Source organism: Pelodiscus sinensis, chromosome 2 (genome assembly GCF_052426305.1).
Source record: "Pelodiscus sinensis isolate ZL-2025 chromosome 2, ASM5242630v1, whole genome shotgun sequence".
In the NCBI taxonomy this organism is placed as follows: domain Eukaryota; kingdom Metazoa; phylum Chordata; order Testudines; family Trionychidae; genus Pelodiscus; species Pelodiscus sinensis.
Genome location: NC_143053.1, coordinates 59,523,717 through 59,544,320, shown reverse-complemented (window position 1 = coordinate 59,544,320; position 20,604 = coordinate 59,523,717). Strand labels below are relative to the sequence as shown.

Sequence of the window (20,604 nt, the reverse complement as noted above, 5' to 3'; positions counted from 1 at the left end):
ATTTAAAAGAAAATTCAATAATCTTTTCACAGTTGCTCTTAACACAAACAGTAAGGACAAGGACTGGTTCTTGCTATATATTCTTTTTTACTGGCATTCTGATTTACCTAGCGAACTGAGGATTCCCTTGCTTCCTACACTTTGGCATAGGGATTAAGGCCAGGGAGCAGCCCTTATATGCATCTGGTTGCTAATTGCTAAAACAACCTCTTGGATTTTTTTAATGGCATTGTGCAACACATTCTGTGTTGTTTTTTGTGGTACATGTGTATCAATTTGCAGTGCGGAATATTTTGGTTCCCCAAACGATGATATACTTCCATTAAATAAGAAAATATAAGAATGTTTCAGCAGCATTTTAATGCACTTGTGCATGCAAAGATCCATTCACATAAAGGTGCTGAGGGGCATTTTCAAAAACACCTAAATGGCATTGGAGCAAAAGTCCCAGTGAAAGTTTACAGGATTTGTGCTCTAAAACAATTTAGGCATTTTTAAAATCCCTGAGTTTGTAAGAGCAGTTTAGACTTGACCTATCTGTGCTTTCTTATTAACCATAATCAACATTCACTGTGTCAACCTTTAATTTAGTTGTCATCATTACAATAGATTAGTCAAAACTCCTAATCCAACCACTTCTAACAATCCCAGGCATTTATATATACATTGCCACTATCTTTGAGGTGACTTGTTTTCTGGCAAATTGAAATTGCTTATAATTACTTTCTTCATTTGATACTTTACTTCCCTTGTGAAGTGGTATTTTAACATACATTATTACAAGCTACAGTAGACTTCTGATAATCCGGAACCTATGGGACCTAGGTAGTGCCGGATTATCAGATATGCCGGACTATCAGGAGGTACTATAAAATGGTTATATATATATATATACTGTATACATTATATACTGTATATAAAGTGTTCTTAACCCTTTTTATTGTACATACTGTATACGGCATACTATAATATTTTAGTTTTTTTAAGCCTTTTTTACCCTTTTTGCTCAGTTCAGCTGCTGCCGCTGTTACCTTGTGACTCATTTTTTGCTGAAGCTCACTCACTAGGCTCTTGCCATTTTGATGCCGGACTATCAGGAGTGCCGGACTATTGTAGTTTTACTGTATCTACTGTTTGCCATTATTATTATTATTTTGATAGTCCTACATGCTTTTAAATCCATGTAGATCATATTTTTAAAGTAAATGTTTCTGAACTAGTATTATGCAATGAAATTTAAAATTCACAATTTGTGCAACAGATTCAGAAACACGAACAGATGTGAAATATATGTATCCTGACCCTCCAAAAGATGACCAAACCTTAGATATTCAACAGCAGGCATTGCTAAGAGAGCAGCAGAAGCAACTTAACAGAATGAAAATGAGGAGAGCTGCAGAAGGTAAGAAAAAAGTGACTCGAGAATGTGATGTGTTTTTATTATCTTTGTTTTTGCTATAACTGTAATAATCCTCAGTTATAATTTAAAATTTCCTTTAACTTATTGGCTTCCTCTGAAAAAATGTATGCAAGCTCATAGTAGATTTTTGGAAAACAGAAAGACGAAGCTACTGTCGAAGTTCTATATGTTTTAGTACTACATAATAAAGAAAAAGCCAACGTATCTTTCAGCACTTTCATTCTTAAATGGATGCTTCATCTTGGTTCTTTGGGAGTAATATGGGAGAAGTTTATGTCAGTTTCTGTTTCTTAAAGAAAATCTAAGGAATCATAAATAATTTCCCATTGTGGAAGAGGAGCTTGATGGAAGCGATTAAAAACCGCTTTCAATCATTAGCAGAGCAGTTCTGCAAGACAACTGTACTTCCACACCCATCACAGGTAGTTTGGAAACCAAGAATTATTTACACTGAAGTTAGTCTAGCTACTAACAAGTCCCCTATTTTTGAAAAAGTATGCTGATAAGCAGGGCTCGACAAATTATAGAAAACGCTACTTGCCAGACAAAAAAGGGACTTGCCACTCTCCCTCCCCCCCCCCCCAAAAGCGTTTTTTTAATGGCATAAATTCCTAATAAGAATAAGAACAGTAATTACTATCACCCAAGTTATTAATAAATATCTTATAAATGTCTACCTTTTCCCTCTGTTGCCATGTTTCCTCCCATTGCTCCATCAGCTCCCCTGGTGCCTGCTGCCCCCCAAGCCCTCACTCTCCTCTGCTGTCCTGACTCCTGCCCTTCTCACTGCCCTCAGCCCTCCTGAGACCTGCCCCCCTCAGTCAGCCCTTCTCTCCTCCCTGTGCCCACTCCTCCAGTAGCCCCACTCTGATCATGTGAGCTACCCCTCTTCATCCCCTCTCCTAACACCTCCCTCTACACCTGCTCTGCCTTTCTCCTCTGGTGCTGGTTCATCTCCTGCAGGTGCCTGCCCTTCTGCTTCACCCCCAGAATCTCCTGGCACCTGTATCCTCCTGATGCCTCCCCCTTCCCTCATTGCCCCTGCTCCATTTGCCCTCTTTTTCCCTGATACCCACCCCCTCAGCACCCTCTGCCCCCATTCCCCACATGACCCTGTGCCCTCACACATGCATTGCTCCATCTCCACCTTCCTCATGCCCACCCCTTCTTTCAAGCCTTCTCCCAGCACCTTCTCCTCCCCCCTCTAGCACCAGTGCCCTTGTCCTCTCCTCTCCCAGCATCACCCTGTTCTCCCCTCCCACTGACACCTCCCCTCCTGCCCTTTTCCTCATTGTCTCCACTTGGCCCGCTGGTATTTGTCTCTCCTGCACCCCTGTCCCTTGGTGCTTTCCCCTTTCTTCTTCTTCTTCTCCTGACCTCCTCCCCTCAGCACAAGACCCTTCCCCATATTTTTCCCCTCCCCTCTTCTCCCCACAGCCCAGCCCAGCCCAGCCCCTTCCCCTCCCCCAGAGACAGCTCTAGGTTTTTTGCTGCCCCAAGTAAAACATTTCCCCCCTCCTTTTGTTTTCTTTTACACGTTTGCATTTTGCAATGTTTTTTTTTTGTTTGTGTTCATTTTTGTCCCAGCATTTTATCCCTATAAATAGCAAATAGCATTTTCATTCATTTTTTTCCATAAAGGCAAAGGCGCTTCAAGTGAACTCCCACTTTCACTCGCTGCTGGGTCACAGCAGCCTTTTCCCTGGCCTGTCCAGCCCCACCTAATGGACAAGCACCCCTCACTCCTGACCCACAGGGGAAACAGGGTGCAGGGACAGCACAGAGCCAGAGGGGTGCAGGGAACAGTGGGGGGAGAGAGGGGTCAGAGATGGCATGGGGAATGGGAGGCACAGGCCAGAGGGACGCAGGGATCGGGGTGGGGGGGAGCAGTGTGCGGGGTGCGGTGGAGGCACGGGGAATGGGACTCGGGGAACGGGAGGGGCAGAGGGATCGGGGTCTGGGGCACTGCAGGGAGCGGGCAGCACAGAGCTGGGGGGAGCAGGGTTCGGGGTGCAAGGGCGGCACAGAGCCAGAGGGAGAGCAGGGGATACAGGGTGGAGGGGCGGCGTGGGGAATGGGCGGTGGGAGCCAGATGGGGCATGGGGCGGGCGCATCGAGCCGGGCGGTCGGCCAGGAGTGGTCTCTCGCCGGCGAGGGGGCTGGGGCCATGGCAGGACTGGAGCCGGCGGGGTGGGGCCTGGCTGCGCCGCAGCCAGCTGCTGGGGACATGCAGCCAGAGCTGAGCTGCCGCAGCCCTTTAAAATCGCCTGCCGGCATCCCGCCTCCTTGCGCCACAGCTATACGTGGCAGCCTGGCACTGAGAACCGCCTCAGTTCCCCCTCCCTGACAAGGCTCTGCTCCTCCGCTGGCCAGCGGATCGGATGGGGCCGCGCCGCCCGTAGTCATCAGGCTTCAATCATCCTGTTACAACGGCCCACCGGGCCAGTCTGCCCCTGCATTCGCCGTCTGGCAAAATCTACTCGCCATAGGCGAGCAGGCAAGTGTATTTGTTGAGCCCTGCTGATAAGTATGCTGAGAAAGTTCTGTTATTTTCAATCTCAAAACTAGCCATTGCCATAGAAGCCCTGTGTCAGAATTAGCAATTGATATAGCTTTACACTGCAGGTCCCCTTTTGGAGTGCTGAAAACTGTGGGGCAGACCCTCAGCTGGTGTAAATTGTCATAACCCTATTGAAAATCAATGGAGGATTTGTCTGTTTCTTGTTTGGTAAATAAACCTTTCAACCTTCATTTTCTAAGTGCAAACATACAAAACATCTTTGAACCAGCCCTCTATTATTTCAATATCTTGGTTCTTGCGTTCAAAGCCATCAGTGGGTTAGGATGCAGTTTCATAATGTTCACTTCTGCATTCCATAATGCTCTAAAACTGCTCATCTCATCTTTTTTGCAACAGTGCAATTGACAAAGCACATGAGAACTGAAGTCAGAATGTACTGTGAGAGATTTTAGCTATGGAATTCAGGGTCTGGCCACTTTCAGGCAGTGTTGCAAAATCCTCCTCCTTCTGCTGGAAAAGCTGTCTCAAACTTGGTTAATTGGGAAGAAGAAAGAATGAGATCTAGACAAAAACAAAATAGATCCTGATCAGACCTTCTTCTAACAGGGAAAGGAGAAGAGCAAAAGACTTAAGTCCATGAGAAGCTTCAATATACAGATTGAATAGACTTGGGAAGAACCTAAATACTACACTAGTGGGCACTATAGAATGCCCTAAGATAGATAGATACATAAAGCTGGAAAGATTGATTTAGTATAGGCTTTATTTCCTGCATGGTGGTAGTTTTGCAGCTATAGCCTTTGTGAAATGGTAAAGACAACCTTACCTGGAAAGCAAGTTGTATTCTCTCAAATTCCGCATCTATACCAAATCTGCATTCACTTGAAATGCCAAAATGGATGCTGCTTACAGTAGATTAGATGGAGGTCATCCTAATATAATCACTGTCAAATTCTTTGACAGCTAAATGTTGTTTCTCTTTGTTGTATATTTTAATTGGTTAATATTATTTAAATTCATTTCTCTCCGTATAGCCACAATTTTAGTCAAGGGTATTTTTAGTAAAAGTCCTGGATTAGTCATGGGCATTAAACAAAAAATCATGACCTATGACCTGTCCATGACTTGTACTATATATCCCCGACTAAATCTTGGGCACTCTGGGTCAGAGGATGGCCCAGAGGTGCTTGGGGTTCTCTGCGGTCATGGGCAGGTCAGAGACCCTGCAGATCCTCTGGGGTATAGGGCTCTGTACCTGGTTCTGCAGCACAGGGTGGCAGCAGCCCCTATCTGTGGGGGGGGGGGGCAAGCTCCTTGTGGACAGAGTCTGTGCCGGCATCCCACAGAGTGGCCTTCCCTGCCCTCCCCTAGTGCTGTTTCCTCTGTGTAGAGGCAGCGGCGGGGGAGGAGGCAGGCGGCTCAGTGGACCCGGCATGCGTGGAAAGCCGGCTTCCCACATGTGCCAACTCCCACCTGCCCCCCTCACCTTCCATGCTGCTGTCTCTTTATCAGAGGCTGCAGCATGGAGGAAGGGCAGATGGTTCCACGGGATCTGGAGCACATGGGGAGCTGGCTTAAAACCTCCTGCCTTCCCCTCTCGCAGTGCCTCTGATACATGACTACATGTTGACATCCCTAATGAAAACCAATCTCATCAAATGAGGAAAACGATAAATATTTCTTGGGTTTTTTGTTTGTGTCACAGGCTTTTCTGGTATTTATGTATACGATAACGTTTATATATAATATATAAAATGCACATAAAACTTACTACCTTGAATTGGGGGCAGGAACCTTCTAAACTGTAAAGTTTTCCCAATCAGATTGTTTCTGATTGACCGGCCACATTGCCTTTGAGAAGGCTTTGATTTATTTAGAGGAGTGTGCTTTGCCAGGTATGAAAGACCATTTTGACTCATTCCATTAATCTCAGTACAGATTGCCGATTTCATCTCTTGTCAATTCTGAATGAAAAATTAACATTAATCTAAACAAAGCCAGATGTTTCCATTTCCAAGTCAGTTTAGATTGTGAAATCTCTTCATTGTTAAACTGTGTCATAGTCCTTGTAAGGTCACTTCTCCAGCCCATCAATTCGTTACCCTCCTTTGTCTTGTGACTTTCATTTTCCAGCTTTTATTTTACACTTACTTATAGTCTTTTATGTCACTTCATACTCTAGTATTGGGCAAGGGAAATGTGTTCTTTACCTTTTCTTTTTTATTTTACCAATTAACCTTCCTTGGAATTTAATTTAATTTCTTTTTCTCTAGTGAAAATGGAGCAGACACTTTTCTTATTGTCTCATTCACAAGAAAAACAATGACTTTTTTTTTTAATAGTATGAAAATTATACTGCTATTGGCTCTACAGGCAAAGACCAGCCTATTTTTACTTTAATGCTAGACATTCTACTAATGTTGCTGTAGGAACAACAGATAAAAAATATTATGTGGACTATGATGCAACTCTTCTTAACATATACATTTATTACTGTAGTTTCCTAGTTTTTTATGCGAGAGAAACATTTTAAATGTTAGTGGCATCCTAAATTTAGAAACTAACAAGACAAAAATAGTTTCAAATACTATTTGCCCATAACTGATGCAATCTTTTCCCTGTTTTTAATTGTTTTCCTTTCTCTTGTTGCTGTGTGAAAGTGGTCATACAAACAATAGAGCTGAGTTAATAATGGATTTTCAATTCATGGCACAAACTGAAGAATCACCCATACCCAAATTAACCTCTCTCCCCACCTAACCATTCCCCACCCCCTTTGATTTGAACCAAAACTGAAAAAAATAACAGTAAGCATTTTGGTGAATTTGAAAAAAAAGTTGTTTCAGATTCAGTTGTGCTTTTCTGGATGCTCAGATTGATCAGAAACAATGTTTTGCTTTCAAATTTGGGAAGCCCAATCCACACAATGTTTCCATTCTTTTTTGAGTGTTTTTTAACTTGAAACTAAATTGTCAAATTTAGCCTGAATTGGCTAACAGTTTTGGGCCCTAAAAAGTGCATTTTTTTAGGAAAACAATTTGTTGAAAAATTTTGGATCGCTCTAGCGGGAGAGAGAGACTCTCCAGAACAACAGTGAAACTGAGTAGTCCCATGGTGTTTGGAAGTAAGAATTAAATATGTTGAAAAATAGAGAAATATTTTCTCTAAGCTTTTGCAGTTATAGGCTTTGTCTGTACAATAATTTAACCATGGGAAGAATGTATTCAGAGAGAAGATTTTTTAAAAAAGGATGTCAAAGTATGTGTCCATAAAGAGACATTTTCCCTCTTCTGTTGATACATACAGAAGGAAGGCAGTATTGTCTAATGATTAGAACATGGGACTGAGACTTCTTCCAGCTCTGTCAGATGTAGAGCATTTTACAAGTGTGTATTTAAGGAAGCAAAGTGGCTTACTGGGAGGAGAAGGCTCTGTTATATAGTTTTCAAAAGCACAAACTGTGCAAAAAGACAAAATTTCTTAAAGAAAAGTATATGGGGACTAAGTCTTGGGATTTGAATAACAGAATACAGGCAGTCCCCGCGTTACATACAAGATAGGGACCGTAGGTTTGTTATTAAGTTGAATTTGTATGTAAGTCGGAACTGGCATCCAGATTCAGCCGCTGTTGAAACTGACCAGCAGCGGCTGAATCGGACACGCCTGGGGCAGAGTAGCTGGGGTGCTGCTGGGTTGGTCCCGCAGCGCCGCTCCTCGGCGCTACTGGACCAACCCGGCAGCACCCCAGCTGCTCTGCCCCAGGTGTTCCCAAGTCAGCCGCTGCTGAAACTGACCAGCGGCTGACTACAGGAAGCCCGAGGCAGAGCTGCTCTGCCCGGGCTTCCTGGAAACAGCTGCTGATCAAGTTTCAACAGCGGCTGAATCTGGACGCCTGGGACACAGCAGCTGGGGTGCTGCTGCGTTGGTCCAGTAGAGCCGCACCTCAGAGCTGTGGGACCAACCCAGCAGCCCCCCAGCTGCTCTACCCCAGGCGTCAGTGAGAAAAGCCTGGTCTGCTGGGGGGGGGGGGACACACTAGCTGCGCCCTCCCCCCCCAGCAGACCAGGGAAACGCGGAGCGGCTTTTCTCGCCGTGGAGGACGCGGGCGGTGGGATCGCAGTGCGTCTCGGCGGTCCCACCGCCCGCATCCTCTGCGGCGAGAAAAGCCGCTCCGCGTCTCCCTGGTCTGCTGGGGTGGGGCGCTAGCTCCGTGTCTCCCTGGTCTGGTGGGGGGAAGCGCCCCCCGCGCCGCTGGAGGTGGTGATAGTGGGGGAGGCACCCCACACTAGCGGGCCTCCCTCCCCAGTTCATAACTAGGGGTCTGACTTAAGTTGGACTGACGTAACCTGGGGACTGCCTGTACAGAACTTTTCATGTCACACCATACTGGACTAGCTTAGTAGTGTTATTCACTGGCTTGTGTGAAATGAGTTGGTGGTCTTCATCCAGTTTAAAATGGCCATGTCTCTAAATCAAAATTAGGATTAGGCATCATATTCAGTGGAAGTCCAGGTTGAAACATTAGGAATGTAGTATGGGAAAGTTAGTATTGTCACATGATGTATTATTTTGTTATGTGACTGCATAGAGGACTTTACCTTTCAGTGCTGTCAATCTTGTTCCGTTCAAGGGTATTATTCATTTGATAAAAATACATAAAACTATGTCTTTTATCATAGAATCATAGAATAGTAGAACTGGAAGGGACCTCTAAAGGTCATCACACCCAGTTGCTTGCACTCATGGCAGGACCAAGCACCATCTAGATCAGGGCTACTCAACTTTGGAAGACCCAGGGGCCACAATGATAGTCACAGCACATGCTGAGGGTTGCAACTTAAGTGTTATTGCATATACATGCAAATATATGCAAATAGCTTCTTCCACACTGACGGGCCGCATGCTTCATGTTGAGTAACCCTGATATAGATCGTCCTTGACAGATGTTTGTCTAACCTGCTCTTACATATTTCCTATGTTGGAGATTCCACAACCTCCCTAGGCAATTTATTCCAGTGTTTATCCACCTTGACAGTTAGGAAGTTTTTTTAATGTCCTACCTAAACCTCCCTTGCTGCAATTTAAGCCCATTGCTTCATGTTTTACCAGAGATTAAGGAGAATAATTTTTCTCCCTCCTCCTTGTGATACCCTTTTAAGTACCTGAAGGCTGCTGTTGTGCCCCTCTCACTCTTCTCTTTTCAGTACAAAACAAACCCAATGCTTTCAATCTTATTTCATAGGTCATGTTTTCTAGACCTTTAATAATTTTTATTGCTCTTCTCTGAACCTTCTCCAATTTCTCCACTTGTTTTGTGGCACCCAGAATTGGGCACAGTACTCCAATGGACACGTAATTAGTAGAACGGAAGAACTACCTATTATGTCTTGCTTACAAGACTCCTGTTATTACATCCCAGAATGATGTTTGCTTTTTTTGCTGCAGTGTCACACTGTGACTCATATTTAGCTTGTGGTCCATTTTTACCCCTAGATCCCTTTCTGCCATGCTTCTTCCTAGAAAGTAATTTCCCATTTTGTATGTGTGAAACTGTTCGTTTCTTCCTAAGTGGAGTCGTTGACATTTGTCCTCATTGAATTTCATCCAATTTACCTCATACCATTTCTCCAGATAAACTGTCTTGTCTTAATTAACGGATAGGTTTATACAAGGATTCTCATGGCTTTAATTTGATTTTTGTGGCCTGTTTCAAATTTCCCATATATGGTTGGACCTCCAAAGTACTTGCTTTTATAAATAATGAACCAGATGTGATATAGTAAATACATTTTATTAGAAGATGCTCCTGTGGGGGAGATATGGAAGTGATGGACAAGTTTCATTCTTTTTTAAATTTAACATTAAATTACTGTTTTCTGGCTTTCTGATATTTGAGAAGTTGATAGTACAACATATATTTTATGTTTCTTTCATTCACTTAACCAGGCTTTATGAACATTAATTCCAAGTTGCCCAATTACTTGCATGTTCCATTTGGTTCTTTTATATAGACACTGTTCACTTTAGATAGATAGATTTTAAAGCCTTGAAGCTTGTTTAATCCTAATGATTAATAAAATATTGAGAGTGGCTAGCTCACATCTTTTTTTTAATTCACCAATTAATTTAAGGTAAGTAAAACACATTTATTTAATTCATGAAGAGAGGGAAAGGAAAACAAAAATTGTAATATTATAGAAGTGGAAGTCATCTTCATTACAATACATATATTAATCCGAGTCCTCTGCCACGTCTTGGCAGGTTAACTTTCCATATGAATGCTAATTCAAGGTTCTGAATTAACTTGGACATGGACTTTTTTGTTTGAGCTATATGATTAGCATATTTTAATTTAATGTTTATATTTTATTTGCACTTGTTAATGGAAACTGTAGGCACTGATTTTAATGAAAAGATTGGTGTAAGAGGTAGGTTTAAGGCTGTAAACATAATCCTTATTATGTATATTATGTTAGTGCCCAGAGGAGAATGGATCAAGATCAGAGCCTTGTTGTGCTAGGTGGTGTACAGATTCATAGATAGACCGGATTCCTGTCTCAGGAACTTGTCTGTCTGTGACAATTTAAACAATAACAGGATAGAGGAAGAATACTAAGTATTTACAATTTTTGTATAACTAAACATATTGATTTTCCTTGAGTGGCCATTTCCTATATGTATGGTGCACATGAATCTGAAAATTATTCAAAGCAATGTCTGTGGTTGACACGTGCTGCTGCTCTCTTTGTGTTCCCAAGTGAGAGTGTAAGAGGCAGTGTGGTCAATGCCAAGCGAGAGTGTAAGTGTGGTCTCTTCGCCACATGGTTTTGGTTGGAATTGTGTCTTTGTTCATGCTGTTGTATAACTTGCAAGCAGGGGTGAAAGCACATGTCGGGATTTACCAGGGTGCTGCTCTGTACTGGGCCTGGCGTTCTGAGTGGGAGGGTGGTGGCTCTGGGCTCTGGAAGGGGTGAGGCCTCAGGTGGAAGGGCACAGGCTTCAAGGTAGACTCCCACACCAACCAGTCCTTCATGGCTGGCAGTTGGAAGCCCTAGGGCTGCAGTGGTAGAAGCCAGGGTCCCCAGTGCTCTGGCAGAGATTTGAAAGACCCCTGCTCCTGGTTGCTGCTGGGAGCCCCAGGCCCTTTGAAATTGCTGGACCTGTGGGAAGCTACCCCTTTTGCTTCCCTCTGTTGGCAGCCCTGCCAGTAGGGTTTGGCTTTAATATTGATGCGCCTTTTGCTCAAAGGGGGCAATGAATCATTGCCACAGCAGGGCCACTGGCAGGGGGAGTAAAAAGTTAGCTGTGTGTAGATCAACACCAGTGACCAGTTCTTACAGGTGTGCTGCACTGGCCCTCACCGACCAACTCTCACCTCTGTATGCAAGGAAAGAATATATTTATAAATTGTACTATATTTTTAGCTTAGTCATTAGTAGCTAAAGTTTATATTTGGCAGAGTATTTCTTTTCCTCTGGTTAGTGACGCTATCCTCAGTGCCTGAACTATGTCTAGAATTCCAGAATTGTGTCTCCTGTTTTTGCTTTTTCCCATCGGTGATGAACATCATCAGTGCCTGTACGGGTCTGGGTGAAGTGAACATCTCTGTAGAGTGCAGTATGTGTTGCTCCTTCTCACTCAGAACTCGGACACCTGGGAGCTTTGTCTATAATGAGGAGAAGGCTATGAAGCCCCTCTCTGATCTGGGCCTGGGAGACACCCCATCATTGGCGTCAAATGATCAGCCGTGTCCCTCCAGATATGAGCATTGGTGTGTGGTGCCTTAAACATTTAAGCCCAATGATTCTTCTTTTAGGGCTCTCCATGGGAATAGAGGGCCTTCTCACTGGCACAAGGAAACTGCCCATGAAAATGTATTTCCTCCCCAAATCTGTCCAAATTGGATGAGAGATTGCAAATGGAACCTAAGGAACTGGCTTCACCAAAGATCCCCAAATTGGAGAGCAACATACAAAAAAAATCCACTGGTTCCGTTAGTCATTTTGGTACTCAAATGTAAGGAGAGACAGTAACTGTTCTATGAGTGCTGCTCTAGACTCTTCATCAGTATCACCTCATTTGTCTAAAAACTAGCTACTGCAGATGCACTAGATCCTTCAGATTTGACTGCTGGAACCCCTCAGAAACCAGCATATACAGACATGTTCAGAACACCTTTATCCACAGTCTCCACTTTTTTCCAATCTTGCCCTGCTGAGGAATTACCTTGTTCCAGAGCAGAAATCTGTATCAGTGTCCAAGTAGCAATTCCATCTCCAGTCATCTTGCAGGAGTGCCCTGGTACCAATGGAGCACTGCTGCTACCAATGAAACAGTTCTCTGACTCAGATGAGTCAGAGAAGATAGCTGCACCAGTATCTCCCAACAGACAGCTGAGGGGTTACACTTGCCATTTCTCCAGGTATGATCCCCTCAGTTTCCTAGCTGGTTCCCTTGGGGTCCTCCACAACCAATCAAGCTTTCTTTCTGGGCTTATTGGGAACTATGGGATGCTTATAGTATGTGTTTCAGCCCTTTTCAGGAGTTATACCACTCCTCTTCCTGTTGTCAAAGAGTTTCATCAGTTTACAAGGAGCAGGAGCCAGAACCACTCACTCATGTTTCTGATGGTTGCCTTTTCCTCATCCTCAAATGATGAGGTAATTTCTTCTTGGCTTTCTTTGCCAGATGAGCACCAGCAGCACCAGAAACTGTTAGAGTTGCCAGTGGCCTACAGATCCCATTAGTTGTGATCGGAACCATCAGCACTGGCTCCTGACATCTTGCAACCACACAAGCCAAATTAAGTAGCCCTTCTTATAAATAAGGCCATACAAGAAGTACCCAGAGTGGTATGGCACATTCTAGCATCCTGTTCTCTGACACCAAAAAGAACTGAGAAGCAGTATTTTGTTTTTGCCAAACAAGCTGAATTTTTAATTTTCACATCTTGCCTCCAACTCACTGGTGGTACAGGTGGGCACAGAAAAAGCTTGGTTGTATTATGAAAGGGTCATTAATACAGATAAAGGCTCTAAGAAATAGACCACCTGTGGCCTGCAGTTTTGTGTAACTATTAAGCTTTGTTAATGAAATACAACTTAAATAACTATTCCAGGCTTGTGGACTTCAGATATAAGCTTCCCACGGAGGACAGAGCCAATTTTCCATGGGGAACAGGGTCTCTTACGTAAGGGGAGGCTAGTGACAAAAGCTGCACTACAGACTGCAGCGGACACTACTGTTTACTGTCCCTGGGCTCCTTCCTTCTCCCCCTCAACATGTACCTTACTCCAGTGCAAGCCCTCTGGTCTGGGCAGTGCTAGAACCTCTGGCAAGGTGAACAGTCCCTCTAGGCCATAGTCCAACTGTGGGCCCTGTAATCCAGGCCAGTCCTCCGTTTCCTTCAAGTCCAACTCACAGCTTGAGAGCGCAGAGGGGGGCTTCTGGGTCCTCTGGCAGCTAGAGCCTGACTGGCCTTTTAGGCTGGCCTTATATAGTTCTGGCCACACCTCCTGACTTCCAGTCAGGTGATGTACTGGGGTCAGGCGCTGCAGTCTTTCAGTCTTCCCTCATAGGTCATGTTTTGTAGATCTTTAATAATTTTTATTGCTCTTCTCTGGACCTTCTCCAGTTTCTCCACATCTTTTTTGAAATGTGGTGCCCAGAACTGGATACAGTACTCCAACTGAGGCCTAATCAGTGTAGAGTAAAGCAGGGAATGGCTTCTGCTCCTGGCCTGCCATGCATGGGGTGGCTGGCAGCAAGAGCTAGCAGCCCATTGCAGGGTGGGGATCCATCTCCTGCTTCTGGCCCCCCTGTGGGACTGAAGCAGCCCTTTAGTGAGCTGCAAGTGGGGAGCTGCTCCCAGATATCAGTTAACTGGTACTTGGCAAGTGTCACCCAGTTAGAGTGATGCTTACCAGGTAATCCAGTTACCTGTTCACATCCCTACTTTAAATACAGCAGCCAGGCAAAAGGATGGGAGAGATTACAGACCTGTAGAGAGGTGGAGGGACTAGCCTTGGGTCGGAGAGCACATTTCTTGATCCTGGTTCAGTTGCCTTATTTTCTACACTAAGCTGCCTCCCCAAATGGTAGTTACTTTTCATATTGTCCATTTTGATGCTCTGTAATAGGAAGGTCACATTTTTACTGCCAGGGTTGTCAGAATGTGCTCTGAGGAACCCAGTGTGAATCTGCTCTTTGGTTACCAAACAAAGAGTTCTGTGGCAGAAAGGATGTGTGCTTTCAGAAATTGATACTTTTAATACCAATATTATCAGATTAACCTTGAATATGCTTAAAGGTTTTGTTAGTAAGTACAAAAACTGGATAATCTAGATCTTCCTATAATAACCCATATAGCGTATTTAAATTCAACAGATGTCTTGCACAAAGCTAAGAAATAATCTAGTTGGTATTGGTTATTTTTGCCACTTAGAAATGTAGTTCTGATAAGCAAATATATTACATTTTATTCTTCATTGGGTGAGACTTATGAATATGTAAGTGGGGGAATACTGAGTATTTGCAACACTACCTGATTTCAATAACAGTTTGAATTTTAGATGCAACTAGTTACACTTAAAATAATATTAAGACAGCTTTAATAAAGTTTGCATCAAAATAGTCCCAGTTTATTTATTAATATAGTGAATATGACTTTAAAGAGAATATTTTAATAAGGAGTGATTCATTGTGCTATCTATATTTATGTAACAATATTCTGCTAAAATGTTTTATATGTTCTTTTATAACCAGTATTTATGTTCATTACTTTTTTCCCCTCTCTGGGCTGGGATGGCTACTATATACCATGATGATTCTGTTCCAGACTTTAATCCATCAAACATGGGACTGGTAAGAAGAAACTGAGCTCCCCTTCCCTCTTCTCGCCAGTATGCTGTTTTCATTTGTTCATGTGTGCAGAGTATGGTGGCTTGTAAAGATGTTAATTTTGGACTGAATGTATATTAGAGTACCGGTAAAATAAAAAACCCCTACATTTAACTAAGTTTGCCATCGGTTGACTGGTAAGCTAGAGGTTCATCAGATACAATACTTTATTCAGGTCTCTTTGCTGAGGCAAGAAATAAGCTCCATTGCTGTCAATCTTGATTAATACATTTGGCTGGATTCTTCAGTGCCTTGCACCCTGTATAGTCTCATACAACTATGAAAAGTTAGGAGTAGAATGCTGTACCCGGTGTGAGTTAGAAAATGCTAATTCGGAAGTACTTTACACTGATATATATTACTAAACAAGGTACAAGGCAGTAAAAAATCAGGCACCATTTTCCAACAAGATATACAGAAGCTATAAAGCCTATTCCCCAGCTCAGTGAAAAGAAATGAATCAAGTGCTAGCAAATTAAAATTCTCCACTAATTCACACTGGCCACAACAAGTAGAGTGAGGAATCAGGTGTGTAGGATTTCACTTAAATGATTACAGTACTCAGATTGTTGTACTGCCTTGTGATACATAGATAACAGGGTGGTTGTACCTTCAGCATAATGTTAGTAAACTTTGGTTATAAAAAGATACCTGAAATTCTCCTTTAGAATGTTGATTTGTAGTAAATTATTAGGTTCCCATCATCTCTTTCCTCTTTGAACTCAAAATTGGTAGAAATTATAGTGAATTTCAACACAGAGAAATCCCTTTACAAAATCAATTCTGTAATAAATTGTTGCAACCATATTGTTGATTATAAGTTCAACCTTTTAAAGTCTGTTTAAAAACAAATCAACAAGCAGTCCTGTGGCACCTCAGAGACCAACAAGTATACCGTCTGAAAAGTGGGTTTTCCCCCAAAAAGCTCAGGATACTCTCTCTCTCTGAGGTGTCTCAGGCTACTTGTTGATTTGTTTTTAAAGTTACAGACTAACACTGCTAACCCTCCGAGACTTTAAATTATGTAGTAAAGTATGATAACAAATAGTAAGCTATGTTTCAGTTGCATAGGAGTACAATTTTAGAACTGTGTAATATGAAGGACTTGAAGTCATGGGATTAATAAAGGTTTTTGAATCTTTCCAGTTTAGATTGCTATTTTGAATACAGTCCAAAAGTGACAAGGTTATCCAGTATCTTATTTGAAGTAAATTGCTAGTCTGGGTTTAGTTTCTAATGGACATGGGTCCGTGTTACACAAAGCATAGTCACAACTGACACCCATGTAGACAGTTTTAGTAGCAAGGATTGTTGTGGAAAATGGCCAAAGTTTGAATTGTTAGGGAAAGCATATTGCTATCTTGCATATTGCAGAGCATTGCACTGTATTATGAACACTGTAAATTGTCAGTGTTGTGCAGTGTTGTTCTAGCTGTGTCAGTCCCAGGATATTGGAGGGACAAGGAGAATGAGGTAATATCTTTTATTGGACCAACTTTTGCTGAAGAGAGAGACATGCTTTTGAGTACACAGAGCTTTTCACATCTGGAAAAGATCCTGAGAGTGTCAGAGCTGAATAGAAGATCAAACAGATAGTTTAGCGTAAGTAGTTAGCATATATTTTAAGGAACCATTCAAGGTGAAGTAGACTTTTAATCCTGTATTCACAGGACAAAAAGGGAGGCTAGTGGGGTACAAATTATTGTAATAAGACATAAATCCATGTCTTTATTAAGATCATGATTTTTAGTGTCTAACAAAGTTAAGAATTTAAGCTCCCAGGCTTATCTTTAAAAAGGGTTGTGCGGGTTTCTAGTGCAATAACTATGAGGGTGAAACCAGAAAATCACTACACTCTTGAATGAACTTACACAGAAAATGACAAAAAAAAAAAACCCCAATATCATCTGTAGGAGAACACTTTTAACAAAGCAATCATTTCATAGATGACTTTGACTCCATCCTCAAAAGAACCTAGACAACATTCAAAAGATGCGCTTGAGAGCTTAAATTTGCTAGATGCTACAAATTGTTTTGGGCTTATCTCAGTATAATGATCTCACTCAGGATTGTGGATTTATCACATTCCGAGTGACATAGTTATGTAGCCCTGAATCTGCCATAGACAGAGCTCCTGCTATAAACGCAGGAAGGTGCATTAAGTATGACAACAGGAGAAGTTCTTCAATGAGTGTAGGTATGTCTTCATTTAAGTGCTGTAAAGGTACAGCTGCATTGGTGCAGCTGCAACAATGCCGTATTTTATGTGAAGATCTGCCCTTAATAAAGACACTGGATTTATTGCTTACTACAAAAGCCTGTAACCCATGAATCCCTGTTTTTGTCATGTAACTACATGTGGAGGTGTCTTATAAGTGGGGACTCAGAGTGGCCACTAGCCCCATGACTCCCCCAGCCTGGAGAAAGGCCAGGACAGCCCCACTCTGCCCCAGGCTCCACATCTCCCTGCCCTTTCTCTGCCCCCACCCTGTCTTTTCCCCCAGCAGCAGGGGTCCAGTTTCCCCCACTGGCAGCAACAGGGGAAGTGAAGCAACATAGCTCCAGCCTCTTTTATTCCCTTGCTGCATTGTTCTGTTTCCTGCTGGAGAGTGCAGGGGTGGTGGGGAGAGAAGAGCAAGCTGGGGCTGCCTTGCTCTCCTTCTGCCGCTGCCGGTGAGAGCAGGGAAGCCGGACCTTTGCAACAGGTACCAGCCCCTTCTCCCCCCACACTAACCCTCCTGCTGGCTGTTGGCTGGCCCCTCCCACCTATGGTGTTTGGAGGGCTTGCAATCCCTCGTGGCCCCAATGCATCACTCTGACCACAGGGACCTTCATGGGCCACTTCACCATTAATGGCCCCTTTGTATATGGGCTAACTACTTAAGAGTTTTTAAGTTGGGACCCTTTGGGGGGGATCTCAAAGTTACATGGGGGACATGAGCTGTAAGCTGCCGCCACCCTCAAGTCCTTCTTTGCCTCCAGCATTTATAGTAGTGTTTAATATAAAAATTGAGTTTTTAATTTATAAGGGGAGGTCATACTCAAAGGCTTGCTGTGTGAAAGGGGTCACGAATACAAAAGTTTGAGAACCAAGCTGTTTGTTCAACCTCGTATTTAGCTGTGACACTCTTAGTACCTTTCCCAGACCTAAAGAAGAGCTCTGTGTAGCTCAAAAGCTTGTCCCTCCTACCAACAAAAGCTGGTCCAATAAAATACATTACCTCACCCACCTTGTTTCTCTAATTTTCAGCTTTGTCAATCTGGCACTTTTCACAACCACTTGAATACTTATAAACAAACCAGCAAGCAAAAATCCCAGAAAAAAATAATCACTCAGACACTAGTACAGCTGAACTGAGTGTCTTCTGTTTTACTTTTGTAGTTCAGAAATGAATCCAATGAATTCTTGAAAAATTCACAATTGGAATCTGACAGTGCTTTCATTGGTGAGTTTATGCCTCTGTATTTAGCAGTATTTATGTTTATGTGCAAAATTACATTTGATATGGTGGTGATGTTCTCAAAGAAAAGTGACTTATACTACTTTTTTTAAAAGGCTTAAACCAGTAGACTTTTCCAGTGGGGTTGGTATTGTCAGTTCTAATGATATGTGCTAGGTAGGTCCTTTAACTTAAAAATGGGTGTTAATCGCCTACTCCTTTTTGTCCTCCTGTTTTGCTTTTTCATCAATGCTATACTACTTAGCTCTGTTGTTACAGTATCTATTGTCAGACCTTAATGTGCCATTATATAGGTTACAATATCTCTAAAATTAAACTGTAAGAATTCTTGCTTGGCCTTAAATCAAATGTGACTTTGGCAGTCCATTCTCTGTTACATGTACTATTAAGGCAGTCAGTCTAAATTGATTCCCCTGACTGGATGTTAGCATTATCTTTTACATGAACCACATCTGTAGCCACTGAAATTCCATTAGATTGTCCCCAGATTCTGCAGCATTGTGATGTCACTGAATGAGAATTCTCCATAAGTTTAATTTGCATTAAGAATCAAAGTTTTAAAATGAGTTAAATATTACAGCTTATTTTGTTATAAAATTCCATTTATTTTATACTTTCCCCATGTTAAACTTTCATTACTTCAGGTGTTTGTATTAATTTAGTGAACCTGGATATTTTGCAAGTTGGTAATGCACAATGAGGACTTCGAAAATCTATGGAAGGCAATTTGAAATTGTGGGATAAGCACATTATCTGGATGCTTCTGCTAAAATGATCAGCAGTGAAATACATAATGTTGATAGATATTGTTAGACTTCCTTTGTTAGATTTCATAGGCCTTGTCTTCTCAGAAAAAAATCAGGCATTGCAGTTGTGCACCACTGTAGTGCTTGAGTGAAGAACCACCTACCTGTGCTGATGTTAGGTGCTCTCAAAGATCATCTTCTTCCTTGTCAAGATAGCTCTATCTACCAGGGATTAGGCTGGCTTAACTGCATCACTCAGTGGGGTGGGTTTTTCATACTCCTGAACCATGTAGTTATACTGATCTATTTTTTATGTGTAACAGACCAAAGTAACCTCTTGAGCTGAATAAGGCAATTCTGAACTATTGTTTCATGAAGCTCCATTGCTCTTGGTTTATACCGTAATTCCTCGCTTAGCTCGTGCCCGCTTAACACGTTTTCGTGATAGCATGATTTTTTTGGGGAACATTTTTCGAACAACACGACCCGCCCCAGCAATAACACGATTTCCTCTAGGGCCTAACCCCCAAGGCATCCAGCCAGAGCGGGTCACCGGGTAACTGTGCGGCGAGCGGAGAACCTCCGCCGCTTTGTAAGGAGGCAGACGAAGCCCCGTGCAGCTGCCAGTAACCGGCAAGCTGGGGAAACCCAGCCACCCACTGCAAGCGGGGGGCAGAGGAGAGGGAGCGAGGCGTCCGGCCAGAGGGGTCGCCGAGGAATGGCGCACAGAGCAGTGAACCTCCAGAGGCAGGGTAAGCCCCGCGCAGCTGCCAGTGACCGGCCAGCTTGGGAAACCCAGCTGCTGTCAGCAAGTCCCCTTCCCTGTCCTTCCCCTCCCTTCCGTTCCCTTCCCCAGAGCCAAACACCTCCCCTCCCTGCTAGAACCCAGTCCCCTTTCTCCCCCAACCTTATGTCCCGGTCCCAGCTGCTAACAAATGCAGGCTGGAGTTGCAAGCACACGTGCGCTTGAAATGCAACCCCTACCTTTTCCATTATTTTCAATGGGAAAATTGACCCTGCATAACATGTTTTCACTTAGCACGATCATTTTCTGAAACATATCTACCGTGTTAAATGAGGAATTACTGTATTTGGAAAATTGGACTGCAAAACTAGGATGATTAAATGGGTATAGATATATATGTTTGTCTATGTGTATAATGTAAATGAGCTTAGTTTCTATAGCACTGTTCTTTGACTAAGGGGGAGGGCAAGATGACAGTTCTTCAGCAAATGCTTTATAATCACAGATACATAGAGGTATCCTACTATTTTGCTAGAAACAGAACAATTCATTCAGCAGCTGCAATTTCGAACTACAGGTCATCCATTCTGAACTGTTGTAGTACTAAATAAGTCATAGTCTTGAAAAGGTCAAGATCTTCCATCAGTGTTCATGTATTTTGCATGAATGTGAAACTTGGGGATTCCTGATTTCTGGATCAAAAGGGTTAAATAACAACGGGGATGCAATCGCAGTTCTAAGCTGCTTAGATATAGATACAAGCTTTTTGTACTCTTTATGCATTGTTCTTTAAAATGGCATGCCTCCAATTG

At 42.8% G+C, this 20,604-nt stretch overlaps 1 protein-coding gene across 13 annotated transcripts in view; it reads left to right on the top strand.

Moving 5' to 3' along the window:
* CSPP1 (centrosome and spindle pole associated protein 1) overlaps positions 1-20,604 on the top strand; it is a 169,251-nt gene that overhangs the window by 125,411 nt on the left and 23,236 nt on the right. For 11 of the 13 annotated variants that reach the window (XR_016348751.1, XR_016348750.1, XR_016348748.1 and 8 more), the window contains 3 exons: positions 1,262-1,402; positions 14,779-14,804; positions 18,223-18,286. Coding sequence is in view for 7 of the 13 variants with exons in the window: in XM_075920582.2 (XP_075776697.2) it covers positions 1,262-1,402; positions 14,779-14,804; positions 18,223-18,286 (231 nt within the window). In the remaining 6 variants the exon portion in view is untranslated. The remainder of the gene's footprint in view (positions 1-1,261; positions 1,403-14,778; positions 14,805-18,222; positions 18,287-20,604) is intronic. The other 2 variants (XR_016348752.1, XM_089776237.1) reach the window with 1 other exon arrangement.